General features: G+C 35.6%; 1 protein-coding gene across 1 annotated transcript in view; it reads left to right on the top strand.

Moving 5' to 3' along the window:
* The first annotated feature begins 5,132 nt into the window (after positions 1–5,132).
* LOC113038969 (protein Shroom3-like) overlaps positions 5,133–16,910 on the top strand; it is a 50,956-nt gene continuing 39,178 nt past the window's right edge. Inside the window, 2 exon segments of the mRNA XM_026196789.1 lie at positions 5,133–5,910; positions 15,788–15,942. Of these exon segments, the coding sequence (XP_026052574.1) occupies positions 5,764–5,910; positions 15,788–15,942 (302 nt within the window). The 5' untranslated portion in view covers positions 5,133–5,763.

Genomic DNA, 16,910 nt, shown 5'->3' with positions numbered 1-16,910 from the left:
AATGTTCTCCTTGCATCCCAAAGGTCCTTATTTCTAACCCTGCTAAAGGATGATTCATGAACTGAAATGTTGCTCAGTTACCTAATCACCACTGTGTCCTTGAGCTCCAGTAAGTGTGCTAGGTGTCAATGCAATGCTAAAATTGCTTAAAGGATTAGTTCCTTTCAAAAATAATCTTCTAACATTATTTAGTGCACCACATATTGATCTAAACCAGTGTATTTCATAATTCAAAATTAACCTCTTCTTCTCCATTCTAGCTCTCACATTCATATTTCAAGACATCCATCAACCTCCTGCTCTTCCCCAATTATGAACACATGCTCTCTAAAATGTATGTGCCTCCGTATAGACCCTCAAACACTCCTGCATTACTGCTTTAATGGAAATTCGCTGCACTTGAGACTATTAATAAAACATATCTCTCTCTCATACTGCTATAGCCACATGACTGCTGTTGCCCTTCAACAAACTGTGCTATAAAAGGATTGTGTGTATGAAAGGCCAGAAAACAGAAATAGACTCCTTGGATAACAGAGCAAACCAACGGCGCCGAAGGCCTGTAGTGTCACACCTGCAAAACCTCTGTATTTATCTTTCATCCTGTTATCTTTCACCTTTTCAGACTTTGCAGTGCAGAACTTCAATGCAAAATTAAGTTTTGATAGCTTCTTTAAGTATTGATGCACTAGAAGCTGGTGCAATTTCAGCGCAAAAAAGGAAGTGCAGTGATTTCATCATTTCTCTTTACACATTCATTGGGATTTTGTTGAGCAACTCATTGAACTGTCTGAGCACACTGTGATCAAGTGAACGGCGAGAACTAGGTCTTAAACAAGTGGTCAACTGACAGGGGTTTATTATTGAGTGTGTTTACAACAACTAAACACTCAGTTTATTTAATAAACCCGAAAACAGAAAACTATTAGATGTGGATTGATCTTGTTTTCTCTTGTTTTGATGTCAAAAGATAAACACAATGCACACAATGCATGCACACATTGAATAAACCAGTTACGTTGTTTACATGCAGAGTGGAATTGGGGTAAAGGCCACAAATCTACATGTGCTGATTGTTTTTCACAGATTTTATACTACCAGTCTGTTTGTAATAATTGCATTAACTTGATTAAAAAAATGCATTAAAAAATGAAATATTGTGAAATAGTATTGAAAATAAAATAAAATTTACATATTTATTTGTATATATAGTTATTAATAATGTTTATTATTATCAATATTGAAAACATTTGTGTTGCTTAATATTTGTTTTTTCCAAGATGATTTTTTCTTTTAATGAATAGAAAGTACAGAAAAAAAACTAGAAATCTAGAAAATAGAAATCTTATGATCACTTAATTTTTTTTTTTATCCCTTACCCTGAACTTTTGAATGGTAGTTCATTATGGTTGCATCAAAAACAGTTATTTTAAATAGTAATAATATTTCACAATATTACTTTTTTGTACTGTATTTTTTGTTAAATAAATGTACACATAAGATATATTTATGATGATTAAGTGTGTGTATTTGTTTGTTACACTGTTTATTGTGGCACTGAAATGCAACACTGTCAGAAGCTTTGAACAAGATACTATTTTATCAGCAAACTCTCAGCACCTCTCAGCATGTTACATTAATACAGGAAAACAAACTGTCTTCTGTAAGCCACTGTTTATTATCTACACTCATGAACATTTTAATCAAATTAAACACCAAAGCCGAATTTAATTATGCACTTCAAACATTTAGAAAAAGTGTTTCTATTAAAATTAGACAGTGTAAAGAGACCACCCAGACATTTATAGGTCAGTCCAGATTCTAGAAATTAAAGCCTGTGTTTGTAGTTTGAAAATAAGGTTTTGAAATGATGGTTTATAGCTACAAATTACAGGATGCTTCAAAACTGGAGTGAATTGGCGTCCTAAATGTGTGTTTAGCGCCATCTGTCGGTTGTTTGTAGTAATTCAAACCTCACTGTCCTCCAGATGAGACCAAGGTCTAATGTTTGTGTGTCAGCTTTTAGAGAACATTTTATTCGAGTAGAGAACACTTTTGGGCTCTTGTAGGAATACTTGTAAATATTATTTTTAAAGGAATACTTCACCCAACTGGAACTTTTATTGAACTCACCCTCAGGGCATCCAAGATGTAAATTAATTAGTGCTGTCCAATAGATCGTCTGCAGTGAATGGGTGCCGTCAGAATGAGAGTCCAAACAGCTGATAAAAACATCACAATAATCCACAGCACTCCAGTCCATCAGTTAACGTCTTGAGCAGTGAAAACCTGCATGTTTGTAAGAAACAAATCCATCAACAAAGCATTTCAACTCTAAACTGTTACTTCTGTACTTTGTCCAGTGAAAATGATGTGCCCTTTGACATCACAATTCACTGACATGTTTGTTTAAAGCTTTTTTTGGACAGTTTTTCACTTGTAAACAGTGCTTGATCTGTGCATATTGCTCTCCTGCTTCAAATGAAACTACCTTTTCACTGAGTAAAGGAATATTATGCACAAAGAACTTGTATTTCAGCAGGAACCAACAGTTTGGCGTTAAAAAGGACTTGATGATGAATTAGTTGCTTACAACTAAGCAGCAATTTCGGTTCACAAAATGTTAATTAATAGACTGGAGTGGTGTGGATTACTTGTGGATTACTGTGATGTTTTTATCAGCTGTTTGGACTCTCATTCTGACGGCACCCATTCACCGCAAAGAATCCATTGCCAAGTAATTAATGTAATGCTACATTTCTTTAAATCTGTTCTCATGAAAAAAAAAAAATCTGGGTAAAGATTTTTTTCTCTTGCATTATGTATTCATTAGTTTCTAAAGAAAAGAAACAAAATAGAAATCTTAATTTAGGAATTAATTAAGCATTTGCTTTACATAAACTCTCACAAAATGCAATTATGTGAAAATTTAACATGCCTTTAGGTTTTACAGGCTGTCAAAACACTTTCATTGCTCCTGAAGCTCTGTGGCTGATAACAAAGGGAAAAAAAGCTGTAGATGATGTTTCTTTAAGAAGATGGTCCCTGAAATGGCCAACAACTTGAATGTATAACAGAATATTTATCTAAAAACATACTGCAAAAATCTCAAATGAGCATTTCATCCATGTATGTGAAAGTGTGTGCCGCTGCTGAAGAACATCATGTACCAAGGAGTTCTTGTAAGATGTTTTTTTTTCTGTTAATTGTTCGTTTCTGCAAGTTAGATCAGGAAATGACCTCATATAGGTATGATGTCATTGGTAAACATGTTCAGATGTGTCTTGAGGCTGCTGAGTGCAGTGGCCACACCTGTTACACTACGCCACAGGTGTGCTATTGTGACGATGAAAGCTACCCCTGGAGCTTTCAGTGACCATAAAAGAGTAGCAGGAAAATGGTTTACCAAGAAACCAACAGAAACAGGTTCTTTCTCACTTCAAAATGAATCTTTTAGGAAGAAAAAAAATGTTGTTGTTTTTTTTTTTCACAATGAGTTTCACTAATTAACTGTTCTTGATCTGGTCTTGCATTTACAGAAAGTAAAATATTTTTAAAATTGAGGATTGTGCGGCCAATAAAGGGAGTCAGACCCTGCAGCGCCCCAAAAACAAAACTGAACATGCTTTTTTCTATGATGAATACCTGGAGTAATCAAATATCTGTAATACTGTAAGGAGGCCAAAATAAAGTATGGGTAAAGCTTGCCCTGCGGGAGTGTTATTTCATTTACAGCAGAGGTCGGGTCATGCAGCAGCTGCTGGTAGACACAAGTGGAAACAGGTTAAGGTGATGATTAACAGGTCAGGGTTGGCCAGAATTAATATAAATGACATATTTACCGTGGTTCTCCAGCTGTTTCTACTTTACAGGGTCAACATCATTTTGAACAAAATTTTGTCAGTATATCAATTTGAAAATCTGAATCCCTTTTAATAATGATGAAGTAAATAAAACTTCAACTTTTAAACTATACATTCTTACATTTCCAGATGCTTTTGCTCTAACACCCCAAAATGTGGGCAAAAGTTAGACATCTGTTTTATATTTGAAGCAAACTGATTCACTGGATCATCAGTCAACTTTAAACAACTGAAGAGCATGAAGACATAACCTCACCGTGATAGGTGCAGACCCTTTCCATTGTGCAAAGTTTTATTTATATACATTTTAAATGTGCAGCAAATGATTTCAGACATTTTTGCTAAAGTCTGCCAGAAACGATGAACAGTACCCAAAAATTTCTGAGCCAAAATGTAATGAGTTTTTAGAATAACAATTTAATGTATGATTCACAAATATAACAAAACACAGTCATATTTGAGGTATTGTGCAGAGTGGTTATAGAACTAAACACAGTCTTTTGACTAATGTTAAACACAAGACTTGTTTTAAGAATTAAGGGGAAACTACTATTCTAAAAAGGTATTGAAAAATTCCCATTGGACGCCTACAAAATGACGCCACAATTAAACAACTCCAATCCGTGCAACCACAAGCTCTTTCTTCAAAAAAGCCTCATGTCTGCAAACCTGAACGCGCAAAATGATTGACAGGTAGAGGGCGTTCGTGATTGGGTGAAAAGGGTGTGTGTGTGTGTGTGTGTGTGTGTGTGTGTGTGTGTGTGTGAGAGAGAGAGAGACTCAAGTAGTTTGCAGTATACAAAGTTTCCGACTCTCAAAGTAGCACAGACATTTATTTGTCAGATAACAGAGAAGATGTATGATTGGTAGCTTATTTCAATACAAATCCCTTGGGCCTACAGAACATTTAAGGTCAGTTCTGGGATAGGAGAAATGTTTAACCTAAAAAAAAGCAAGAAAACCTACTATCCACTCCCTTAAGCAGCTAAGCTGCGGTTAAGAAATCAATCAAACTTATTAGTGAGTGTTACTGTATTATTAAGCTTGCAAAATAAGCTTCTTCTAAATATGGATTGGATGACTTGACCAGACTTGTTATAAGAGTCGGTTTGTATGTTGTATGCATGATGTGGACGGACAAGGTGGTGATTTGACTACATCATGTCAGTTTCGGTCAGAGGCACCATAGTACGTGATTTTGGGAGCTGTCGTATTATTTTACTGTGGTAGAGCGGTTTGCACGGTTCGCGCATGCGCGTCACCATTCCGATGAACTGTGGAGTAAGGTGGGTTGGTGGGGGGGTCGACAGCAGACTCTCTCATCCATGGCTGCGTAGAGTTTCAGCGCATGAGCGAGAAAAGAAAACTTGAAAACTATTTATTGTAAAAGTTGAAACGCGGGTTCGCACCGATTCGATGAATTTGGAAGCTCGCGATGGAACTTTTCCCTTCCAGACAGGAATCTGCGCGCGCGCCCGCCGCTCGGTCTTTCTGCGGACGCAGTGAAATGAATCAAATGCTATTGTGATGTAAAAATGAAGTCGGAAGCGAGCAAGGGCTGACAAACGGAGTTTAAAAGTGAGACCACTGCCCGGAAAAGTGGTACACGATATCAGATTTGACTGCTTATTTGCAAATGTAAATTTTTGAAAGGTTGGAAAAGTTGTGGTGTCGTCCCTTCAATCTGACTGGCAGGTAGGGATGTAAGGTAGGAGCTAGAAACAAGAATCGGGATCGTTGTATTACGCTGCGATTCCGAATGAAGTAAATCGAAGACATGACCCATCATATCATTAAAGTTTTGGCTGAGAAGAAACATCCTTGGACTGAGTTTATTGGCTGACTGAATAACTAACGTTAAGGGACGACCTCGTCCATTCTTTCCCCCAACATTCCAGCGATGGATAATAGTTTTCCAGGCAGCAACAGTGCCGTGATCCAAAAGGGAAAGTTGGTGTTCGTCGAGGCTCAGTTGCAGGGTGGAGCGCCCTGGGGTTTCACGCTCAAAGGTGGGCTTGAACACGACGAGCCCTTAATCATATCGAAGGTAAAGTCTCTCCTTTCTCACCTGTCTTTCAGATGATAAATGTCTGTGTGTCTGTCACCTGAAGCCCTCAGAGGGTCAGAATGTGTCCGTCAGCATGTTATCCTATACGCCTGAGAGAAATATAGTGAAAGATCCTTGCTTTGTGGCTGGAAGTGAAATTGAAATAGTGAACTTAAGATGCAAAAGAGCGTGTTACATTTATTTAAACACTCAAGTCACACTTAAAATGTTGGAAATGTCATTGCATTAGATAACAAAATGTCAAATTAAGTGGCAACATATGACACAAGCACACTTTTCAAGCAAAACATTTAACATAAAGAACATTTGTACACCATTACGCTGTTTAAAATGAAGACAATCAGTATTTCAGCACTTTATGTTAGTGGGATGTGTTTATAGATGTGGTTAATGTGATGACTACATTGGTGATTAAGATTATTTTGGTGTGGAAACTTGTGATCTTATTGGTTGCTGGTCTTTGGATCAACATCAGTTTTATCAAACAATCATAGTCCTAAACTCTGGCCCTTTCCCATTCAGTCTGATTGATTGATGTTAATCCACGGTTACTGACACAATTAATGTTCCATTTTTGTGTCAGTTAGATTAAAACTTATTGTAAAAATGGTTCTGAAAAGTGACTTTAGTTAGTTCTGAGAAAATATATCCTGTTTGCAGATGCTGCCTAGTTTTATACTGCATTTCAAATGCAATGACATTCTGATATTTCAAGTGTCAAATATGGTTTGGGATAAATCTGGTTTATTAATGTGTAAAAGTCATATTATATAATCAAATAATGCATTCATTGAAATATATCTCATATTATGCATTCCACATATGAAGGTCACTTTAGGTGCAGTGTAGACCCCAGGGTCCGAATGTCACACACACTTCTTAATGAGAGGGAGCGTCCTTCAGGCATCTAGACCGTAATTGCTGAGTACAGGGTCAGATTCTTGGTGTGACACCAAGACCAGCGTGAGTAACAGATTTTGACCTGCTACATTCATAAAACAGTTTCACATGCTCCTGTTGAATTCTCCCACACGGCTGGAGCCCAAGCATTAAAAATAATAGGCATCAGAATTCTAGATTCTATTGTAGTTCTGTAAAGCTCAGCTTTGGTGTCCATTTGGGTAAACTTGAGTTAAACTGAATCGATTCTTGAAGGGGAATTTATTCTTTCTTGGTATAATGGAATAATTCTTTTTCTGTATAAACGTAAATGTAATTTATGCTTTTAGATTTATTTTTTTATTTTTTTGCCAATGTAGAAGTTGGTGGGGATCAATGCATCAATGTTGTTACATTTCTCAGGTTGGTTTTTTAGGTGTTGCTTGGATTTTCTGGGTGGTTGCTAGGTTCTAGGTAAACTTGTGGTCACATTTACTTCTATTCAGCAATTTTTCACTGGCAAAATCCAGTCATTTTAATAGGAATCCACACAATCACAAATAATGTGAGGGCAAAAGATTTCTCCATAGGTTCAGATTGGTCATGGGCATATGTCACATTGACAAATAGAGATCTGCTTAGTTTGAAAGTGATTTCTTAAATCTTGAATCTTTATGTGGGTTGCCCTTACATCAATCACTGTTGACAATAGACAATGGGCTTTTTTGACAAAATTTTGGTAATGTGACCTAGATATTATCTCTGATATTCTCATCGCTAGATAGCTTGGGTCCCTATTGAAATATGGGTTTATGAGACAGTTATCACCTGTTACATTGATCAAGATTTAAAGTATCATTCAAGTTTGTATCAAAAGTGGGGTGGCTACTTGTATACTTCAGTTCATTAACCATAATTATTAGCAGTAGTTATGGGGATGATTTTCTTGCTAGTGGATCATTAGGCCATTTGTATGGAGAATTAATTGGAGATTCCAGACCCATGTACTTTTTTGTCTTAGAAACATAACCAATTACCTTCACAGCAAGGAAAAGTAAGCAATTGCAATGAAGCTTGTAATAAAGTTAGCAAGTTTCTACTGAAAAGAGGCATTCTAATGTTCTCTGGTTCTCTAATTTCTAATGAAATCTGGTGTTTTCTAATGGTGCTTGCTTGGTGACAAATTTGGAACTTCTGTCATATTTATCAGAATGGATTCATCTATTCAGGTCTGAAGTGTCGGTCCAGACTCTAGACTGGTGGTTAATCCCTGATCTTGTGATCAGAATCAGCTCTTTTGCACTGTAGTGGATCAGTACCGATCAGTCATGTCATCTAATCAGTGCACTGCAGTCAGTGAGACACATGGGAATGAATGAAAAAACCCCAGAGAGTGATTAGGCCTCACAGGAGAATTCCTATTTTATTCTCTTTTATTTAATTTCTGACTTAAATGTTGAGGAATTCTGTCATAGTTGACCCAGAGGAGGTAAGGCTATATCTTTAAAGAATAATGTAGACTAATTGTTGGCATCAAAGGGGTTAAACTCATTTCCCTTGAGATTGATAAGAGTTTTATCACTCTTCAAACTTGTGTATGAGTGTGTATGTGTGAGTTTTAGCTGTACAAGAGATTACGAACCCTTGAATCATACCAGAGTCAGCATGCAGCAGGATGTCTGTGGTAGACGGCCAGTGATCATTGACGGGGAACTACATTGGTTTTCTGGGAAGGGAAAAAAAGAACATAATTAGACTTGACATGACCTTCAGCAGGTGAAGTTTCACTCCTGAAACTGAACAAAAATCTCTAAACTGGTTTTGTGACTATTCCTGGAAGATCTCATGTAGGAATATTAATTTCCCCAGGCTTAACTTTCCTGGGATTTTAAATGTGTAATTTATCTGATTTCTAGAGTCATGAGCTTTAGTGTGGTTTTCATGGACTCCAGAACTATTGTTTTTGGCAAAAACCCAACACTTAGGCTCTGTAGTCTTCTTAAGTTGCTACCTCGTTCTTTGGGAATTGATATTTAACTTCTTCAGATCAGTGTTTTGGTTTCCAGATTGTCTGAAGCATTGATACATACATGAAACTAGAGAATTAGAGAATCTGTGGTGCTTAAAAGTTCCCCCAAATCAGTGTACAACCATTTATACCTGTATTTTATTGGTTATGTGAACATCGTCCCAATTTGTATATAAAAATCTTGATATAAAAAGTTTATTTGATTAACATGCATTACTGAATTTGTTTAGGGGTGTTTTTTTAAACCGTGAGAAATTTCCAGGGATTTTAATAACAAAATGTATCCCATTTGTACAGTGATGAGATTAAGTGTGGTTTGCATGGACTCAATAATGAATGTATTAAAAAAATAAAAAAATAAAAATTCATTTTATACAGTGTGGTCTTCTTAATTCTTTGGAGACTGATATTAAAGTTTTTTTTTTAGATAATTGTTTTGGTTTTTAGGTTTTTGGAGCATATGCATAGGCTACATGAACTAGAAAATTCAGAATAAAAATCTTTGTGGAGATCAAAGTACTACTAAAAAATAACGTAAACCACTTTTTAAGATACCGGTGTTTTATTGGTTAAGTGAACCTTGTTCCAAATTTTCGGTTTACAGCTTGATATGAAAGGTTAATGTGATTAAAACACATGGCTCTGTTTGTTTGGAAGTGTGTTTTTTTTTCTTAAAGAGGGAGTGATTCTTGGATGGAAACAGGCAAAAGCAGAGGAGATCCCCGTTCTGCCTTATTTGGTGCTCTGGATTTCTGATTTTGAGTAATGTCCTCTACTGCCCGACTCCAATCTCTCTAGCCTCTCAGAAAAACAACACAAATATCCAGATAGTTTGTGGATTTGCTGCTGCCATGACAGGGATCCCATAGCTTGTGCTCTCCTGCGTTTGTGTATACAGTACCTGTTGTGTTCAACTGCATAAACAGGAATTTATTACAATGATGTTTTCTGCTTGCAAATAGATGTTTCCAAAGCATGATGATCTGTGCACCGTACACCCACCATCCGACCCTAAAAGTGTAACTTGGAACCGTATACCACAGCAAATTTAGACTATCTTGAATTCAAAGATTACATCCAGATTGCATAAACCCTTTGGCTGCACCAAAGTTTACATTGTATTTGTCCTAAATAGCATGCAATATTAGGGTTAAGTAGTCCCAAGTCAAAATACATTGAAGACAGTACGTCAAAGGTACTGCATACTGTTTCTGTTGCATTTTGAAGTATGCATTTGTGTGAATATTTAGCCAGAGACTGAAATAGTGGCTGAGATTTATCTACTTTGAGATTATTGAAATGTTTATTTAAATAAGACTGATTTAAAGAGAAGTAATAATGAATTGTATCTTGATGCAAATGCAAAAAGTACAAAGTATATTGTAAATAAACAATATTTTTTCAATACCAATACCAATCAAAAGATATGGACTGCTAATAATTTTTTAAGTCTCTTCTACTCACCAATGTGGCATTATTTTTTATATAAAATAAAATATTATTTATTTTATGTGATCAAAGCTGTAATTTCAGCATCATTACTCTAGTCTTCATTGTCACATGATTCTTCAGAAATTATTCTAATATGTCAATGTGATTCGCAAGAAACATTTCTTATTATAATAGCGTTGCTGCTTCATATTTTTGCGAAAATCATGATACATTTTTATTTTCAGGATTCTTTGATGAATAGAAAGATCAGAAGAGGTGCATTCATTTAATGCATCCTTGCTGAATAAAAGTATTATTTATTAACCCACAACTTTTAACAGTATTGTCCTTTAACATCACCTACAAAGAACATACTTACTTATTATACATAGAATTAGTATTTGATTTGGAATGCAGTGGTATATTTAAGCTTCAGCCAGAATGAAGCAATCTGTACTTGTCTCCACAGGAGACGTACTTCATCTTCCTGTAGTTTGTCCCGTGAGCGTGAGCTAACAAACTGCTGTGGTTTTGGTCTGATGCAGTTCTTTTGTGCAGTAATGTGTGTTGCGCTGAATAGCGTGCTTTCTGTTGCGTGCTGTAGAGCAGTGTCTTGTTTTCAATGGTGAGTAGTGTGTTGTGTGTCATAGTGAGCTGTGAAGTGTGTTGTGCTGAATAGTGAGCAGGACACAAACAACAGCCACGGCCATTCACTCCCCCTTTAAGAGCTTGTCACCATTACCACGGCAACAATACGGCCCTGGAGCGCGGTTAAGACGCCCGGACGAAACCGGAGATAAGGAGGAAGGATGAAGAGGAGCACTAGGCCTTGAGAGCTGCTCTTATCTGGGGAGCGAGACAGAGAGACAGTGACGGACGAAAAGGGTGAGAGGGAGAGATAGAGTGAAGTCTCGAGACTTACGGGTGGTGTAAATGTCACCGATGGGTTTCTTTCAGCACTTCACACTCAGATCAGCTCTTGAGAGAGATGGGAGTGTGTGTGTGTGTGTGTGTGTGTCAGTAACTGTTGGTGGATGGATCTGCCTGGCTGTATCCCAGTTCGCATGCTATCTGTCCTAAACAGTATGCAAGATTAAAATTGTAAGTGCATTGATTGTTTCATGCTTTTTTTTAAATATGGAAGACATTTGTGATACTCTTTCAATTTTATTTGTATTTTTACTTGTAGATAATGGGGTTCTGTAGGTTCAGAGTATGAACTTTAAAGTTAATAATGGATTTTAAGCTAATGCATGCATATATATATATATATATATATGTGTGTGTGTGTGTGTGTGTGTGTTTGTGTGTGCTCTAATATACATTCAAATGCAAACAATATGTATAGTAACAGTACAAGGGGTCAGAGATATCATGATGCAATTGTATCGACAACGTTTCTTGAAAAAAGTCACTGTATTTATTTAATAAAAGGCTGTATTTATTTAATAAAAAATACAGTAATATTTTTTAAATATTATTACCTTTTAAAATAACTTTTCTGTGTGAATATATTTTAAAATGTCATTTATTCCAGTGATCAGTGCTGTATTATCAGTATCATCAATATCATTAATATCCTTATGAGTCATTTTTAATATGCTGATTTCTTATTATCACCATTGTAGAAAATGGTTAATATTTGCTTAATGCTTTTTTTTTTTTTGTATAAAAAGTGATGCATTTCTTTAGAAAGTTCAAAAGAACAGCATTCCTTTGAATGCCTTTACTGACACCTTTGATCAACTTGACGATTGCTTGCTTAATGAAAATATTTAGGTCTTTAGAAAGAGCTGTAAAGTTTACCTGAAAAGGACATACTTGCAATACATAGTAATAATTAGTATGTGATTTAGTATTCAGCTTTAATTTTGTCTAAAAACTTAAGCTTTTTTTTTTTTTATAACTGTTTTTAAGATAGTTCACCCAAAAACGCAAATGACCCCATGACTTAATCACCCTCAAGTCATCCTAGATGTATGACTTTTTTTCTTTCAGAAGAATACAAGTGGAGTTATATAAAAAAATGTCCTGGTTCTTCAAAGTTTTATAATGCCAGTGGTTGAGATTTTAAAGCCCAAAAAAGTGCGTTCATCCATCTTACAAAAGTACTCTGTGGGATGAATTAATGCCTTCTGAAGTGAATCAATGCATTTGTGTAAGAAAAATATGCATATGTTAAACTTTATAAACCGTAGTCTCTAGCTCTAGTCGTGTTCCAGCGGATGATGTAGGACACAGGCGTAAGCTCCGGTGAGAAATGAAGGCAGAAACGCAGAGGAGAGAGCAAAATAAAACACTGTCACGAATTAGAAGTACAAACCTAAAAATGCCGTAGGATTTTGATACAAGCCAAGAGGAGACTTCTTTGCCTTTGATGTAAACAAAACTTGGTTCTCACGAGACTAACATATTCTCACCAGAGCTTATGCTAGACCTATGTCCTACTTCATCCACTGGAACGCCACTTTCTCGTGTACGTGCGAACGGCAATTAACTAGAGATTATGGCTTATAAAGTTTTAAATATGGATATTTTTCATACACAAACATACTGCTTCACTTCAGAAGAATAACTTCTTCATTAACTCCCAAGAGCCATGGGGAGTACTTTTCATGATGGATGGATGCACTTTATTGTACTTCAAAATCTTGACCACGATTCTTTGCTATTAATAAAGGAAATTTATTTTTAAGAAAACTCCGATTGTATACGTCTGAAAGAAGAGAGTCATAAACACCTACGATGGCTTGAGGGTGAGTAAGTCATGGGTTAATTAAAATTTCTAGGTGAACTGTGCCTTTCGATAAACAGAAAGTTCAAAACAACAGCATTTGTCTGAATTAAAAATCTTTTGTAGCTTTATGAATGCCTTCACCATCATCACCTTTGATCAATTTAATGCATTCTTGCTGAATAAATGTACTTCTTATGAACTAGCATAAGATAATATATTTTATGTATTAATTTTTTTTTTACTGTAGTTGAACTACAAATGCTGCTTCCCAAACCCTGATATTTACTGCATACTGCAATAAAACAACAACAAAAATCTGTTGCCACTCTGAATAATATACAGTGGTTTTATCTTCTTCCAAACATCTCTTTTCTCTCTGACCCCCCACACTGTCCGTACCCCTTCATCTTCTCCTTGAGAGCAGGCAAATACAGAGCAGGATAAAGCCCAGGCCTCTGGCAAAGACCCAACAGAGCGAGCGGAATGTCAGCAGCGGAATTCTCAAGAGCCTGGACAACAACAAAAGAAGAGAGATGATCAAAAAAAGCCCTACATAGCAATTCCAACCGTCCTGAATACTGATTCAGCCTCTTCTGTGGAGCTGCTCTTTTATTCGTCCGTTTCAGAATGCGCCGTTTTGTTTACAGTGTGGCGGCGAAAGAAGACGAGCTAAGAGTGACCTGAACCCCAGGAAGTCGGGGGTTAAAATAAGGTTAAGAGAATTAGACGCTTTGTTCAGTTACATATTAATGGATTCGTTGTCACTGGCTTGGCAGCACATCCACAATTTAACACTCCTATTGACGGCCCCGGGGCCGAGTGTTAAGTAAATCTCCACTAGCCGTCTTTTCTTTGAGACACCGGGCTTTATGCTCTATAACCAGTGAAAGGGAAGACAAGCTTGCTCGTACGATTATTCTGAATATGGCATGATCTGAATGCTGTGAGGAAGCGGCTCATGGTGGGCTTTTGAGAGCGAGTGTCGTCAGGAAAGAGCCAGACGAAAGACGGGTTTTAACAGGAAACGACAGACAATTGGGGATGATTTCCAAATGTGCGTCTTTAGAAGGAGAGTGAAATGCTGGTTTGTTCTGCATGTTATCTTGAAAGGGCTTCCTGAAGGACTTATTTTGTTTGGCACTGATTGGTCTGCTGTTAGGGAATGTTAACAATAAACCAGAGGTCGAAGCTTATTCTTTGGTGGAAATCACTTGGGTGTCCACCTGTATGTTATGTTTTGTAGGTTGTTAATCATTCAGCAGGCACTTTTTGGCTTAAGGTTGTTTGCATGGTCAGTCCCAAAAGTTCAGTTTTACTTTAGTATAATTTGTGTATCATTATATTATTTTATTTGGAATTAGTTTATTTATAGATTTGTAATTTTAATGTTTTACAAATTTTGTTACATGCTTGTTTTTATTTTCATTTCTTTATATTTCTGTTTAGCTTTATTTTAATTCTAGTAATTTTAGTACTTCAACTACAACTAAAAACAAATTTTAAACTTAATTTTATACTTATTTTTATTTTTATATTAAATATAATAATTTTATTTCGGTAGTTTTCAATGTAAAAGTTTTAAAATGAAAATTTTGTATTTTTTCATTTTTGTTTAAACTTTAGTAATTTAGTTTATAATTTTTTTTCATTTTATTAATTTTTAAACTTTATTTTTATCGTAAATTTAGTTTGTGCTTTTTTAATTGTTTTTTTATTTGCTTTTTTTATTGTATAAATAATAATTTTTTTGTATTTTTTATATTCATTATTATTATTATTATTATTTAAACTTTAATTTAAGTTATTTTAGTACTACAATATAACTTGCCAGGGAAATATTTCAAATTTCCTTTTTTTTAAGTTTAGGTTTTTTATCTAATATATTTATTTTTAAGTTTAGGTTTTTTATCTAATATATTTATTTTGTTGTTTTTTCAGATTTATTTCAATTACTGAAAACAAGTAATTAATTTGTTGTTCCAGAACCATAATTTTTTTTTTTTTTTTTTTTTTATCACATTCTCCAAAAAATGTCCCATTGAGATATTTAAAGCTAAGGTAAAAAAAATGTATCATTAAATGTATCTTAATATAGTTGCAAAGAAACTCTATTTAAACTTCTTTGACGCAATCACAAGATCACACAAATGCAGACCAATCCTCTGAACTGTTATTGTACACATATACATAAACACATAGGTTTCCACGGGGAATATTTTACTGTCACACCACAGGACTTTTCTTTAGCGTATTGGAGATCCATCATCAAAACAATTACTCCTGAATCACTCAGTACCTGCTTTCAAGAGTTCAAGAAAAGAGTCTATTAACCGATCTTATCGAACCGTTTCAGTCTTTCTTTGTACAGAGCGAGATGCTATTAGGGATTTACAGAGGTTTCTTTGTGTTTACAATATCTAAACATTACATTTCCTGCGCGTGAATGCCCTGTGCTCAGTGTATTATTTAGGAAAGTGCTCTCAGGTTCACAATGACATTATATTGTCTGGATGCTGTTGAGCTTTCTGTAACGTGGGACTCCATCCTCTGTCCGACCCGGACAAGAGATTGTGTGACCAAAATATTAGTGTCTAGAGACTCTGCGAGTGTGTAGGCGTAAAGGTCCAAAGAAAACATTCTCTGAATTCTGGGCGGTTTTCACTGGGGGCTCGGAGCGTCCATGTGGTTTTAATTTAGTTCGTGGAGCCCTCGTAGCCTCTATCTGTTACCACACAGAGCGCTCACGGTCTGTTTGTGTGTGTTTTCTTAACGTCCCGCAGGTAGAGGAGGGCGGGAAGGCGTCTCAGTTACAGCACCCCCTGCAGGCCGGAGACGAGGTGCTCCTCATTAATGAGGTGGAGCTGAGCGGATGGAGGCAGGAGGCAATATCTCTTGTTAAAGGATCGTACAAAACACTGCGGCTCACTGTGCGAAGGTAAGACCAAAAACAGTTCACTTCAGTCCCATAATGCTCTTTGGCTGTTATTTATTTATTTTTAATTGAATGCACTTTTTTTTAATTTTGGCTCTTCTGACTCTTCTGCTCACCAAGGCTGCATTTTATTGACCAAAGATACTGTAAAAATTGTGAAATATTATAAAATAAGTATTTTTTATTTGAATATATTGTGAAATGCAATTAATTTTTTTTGTGATCAAAGCTGAATTTTTTAGCATCATTTGCTGCTTAGGAAACATTTCTTGATAATGTTGAGAACGGTTGTGCTGTTCCATATTTTTGTGGAAACCAATACTTTTAGGATTTATATATACATCAAAAGAGCAGCATTTATCTGAAATGTCTTTTACTGTAAGTTGAATGTGTCCTTGCTGAATAAAAAGTATTAATTTCTTTACAAAATCGTTTTGAGCTCTATAACTATTCAATGGTAGTGTATGAAAAGATCGTTTCTTGTCTATGTAGGTTATTTATTTATAATATTTTACTGACAGCATATCAGAGCTGTAGATCCTGAAATAGCTTTTTTGGTTGATCATTTCGAAATGAGTCTTTCCTCATTCTTCTCACTCACGCTGGTGGAGCAGTAGTGTATTAAATATGTCATGCTCAACAATCAGATTGGTTGATGTTTGAACAGAACATTTAGAAGAACATCAGCTGAATTCAGTATTAATGTGGCACTACTAACCATAAAGTTTACGTGAACTAGATTTCAGCATTTTCTAATGGCACTTACCAATGCAAAGTCCTGTGCAACAATGCAGTACAGTTGTACAGCGGTTTTTAAAAACACTCCTGTGGATTTTACCGGGTTTTGTGGCATTGCTAAGTGTTTTTCAACTATTTATAGAATATTTATGTTGCAATATAAAATACAGCTTTGATCACAGATATTAATTAGATTTCATAATATATTTAAAAAAAAAGTTCTTTTAAATTTT

Source organism: Carassius auratus, chromosome 21, assembly GCF_003368295.1.
Source record: "Carassius auratus strain Wakin chromosome 21, ASM336829v1, whole genome shotgun sequence".
Lineage (NCBI taxonomy): Eukaryota > Metazoa > Chordata > Actinopteri > Cypriniformes > Cyprinidae > Carassius > Carassius auratus.
The sequence above is the reverse complement of the archived record's forward strand: the minus strand, read 5'-3'. Positions and strand labels throughout refer to the sequence as shown.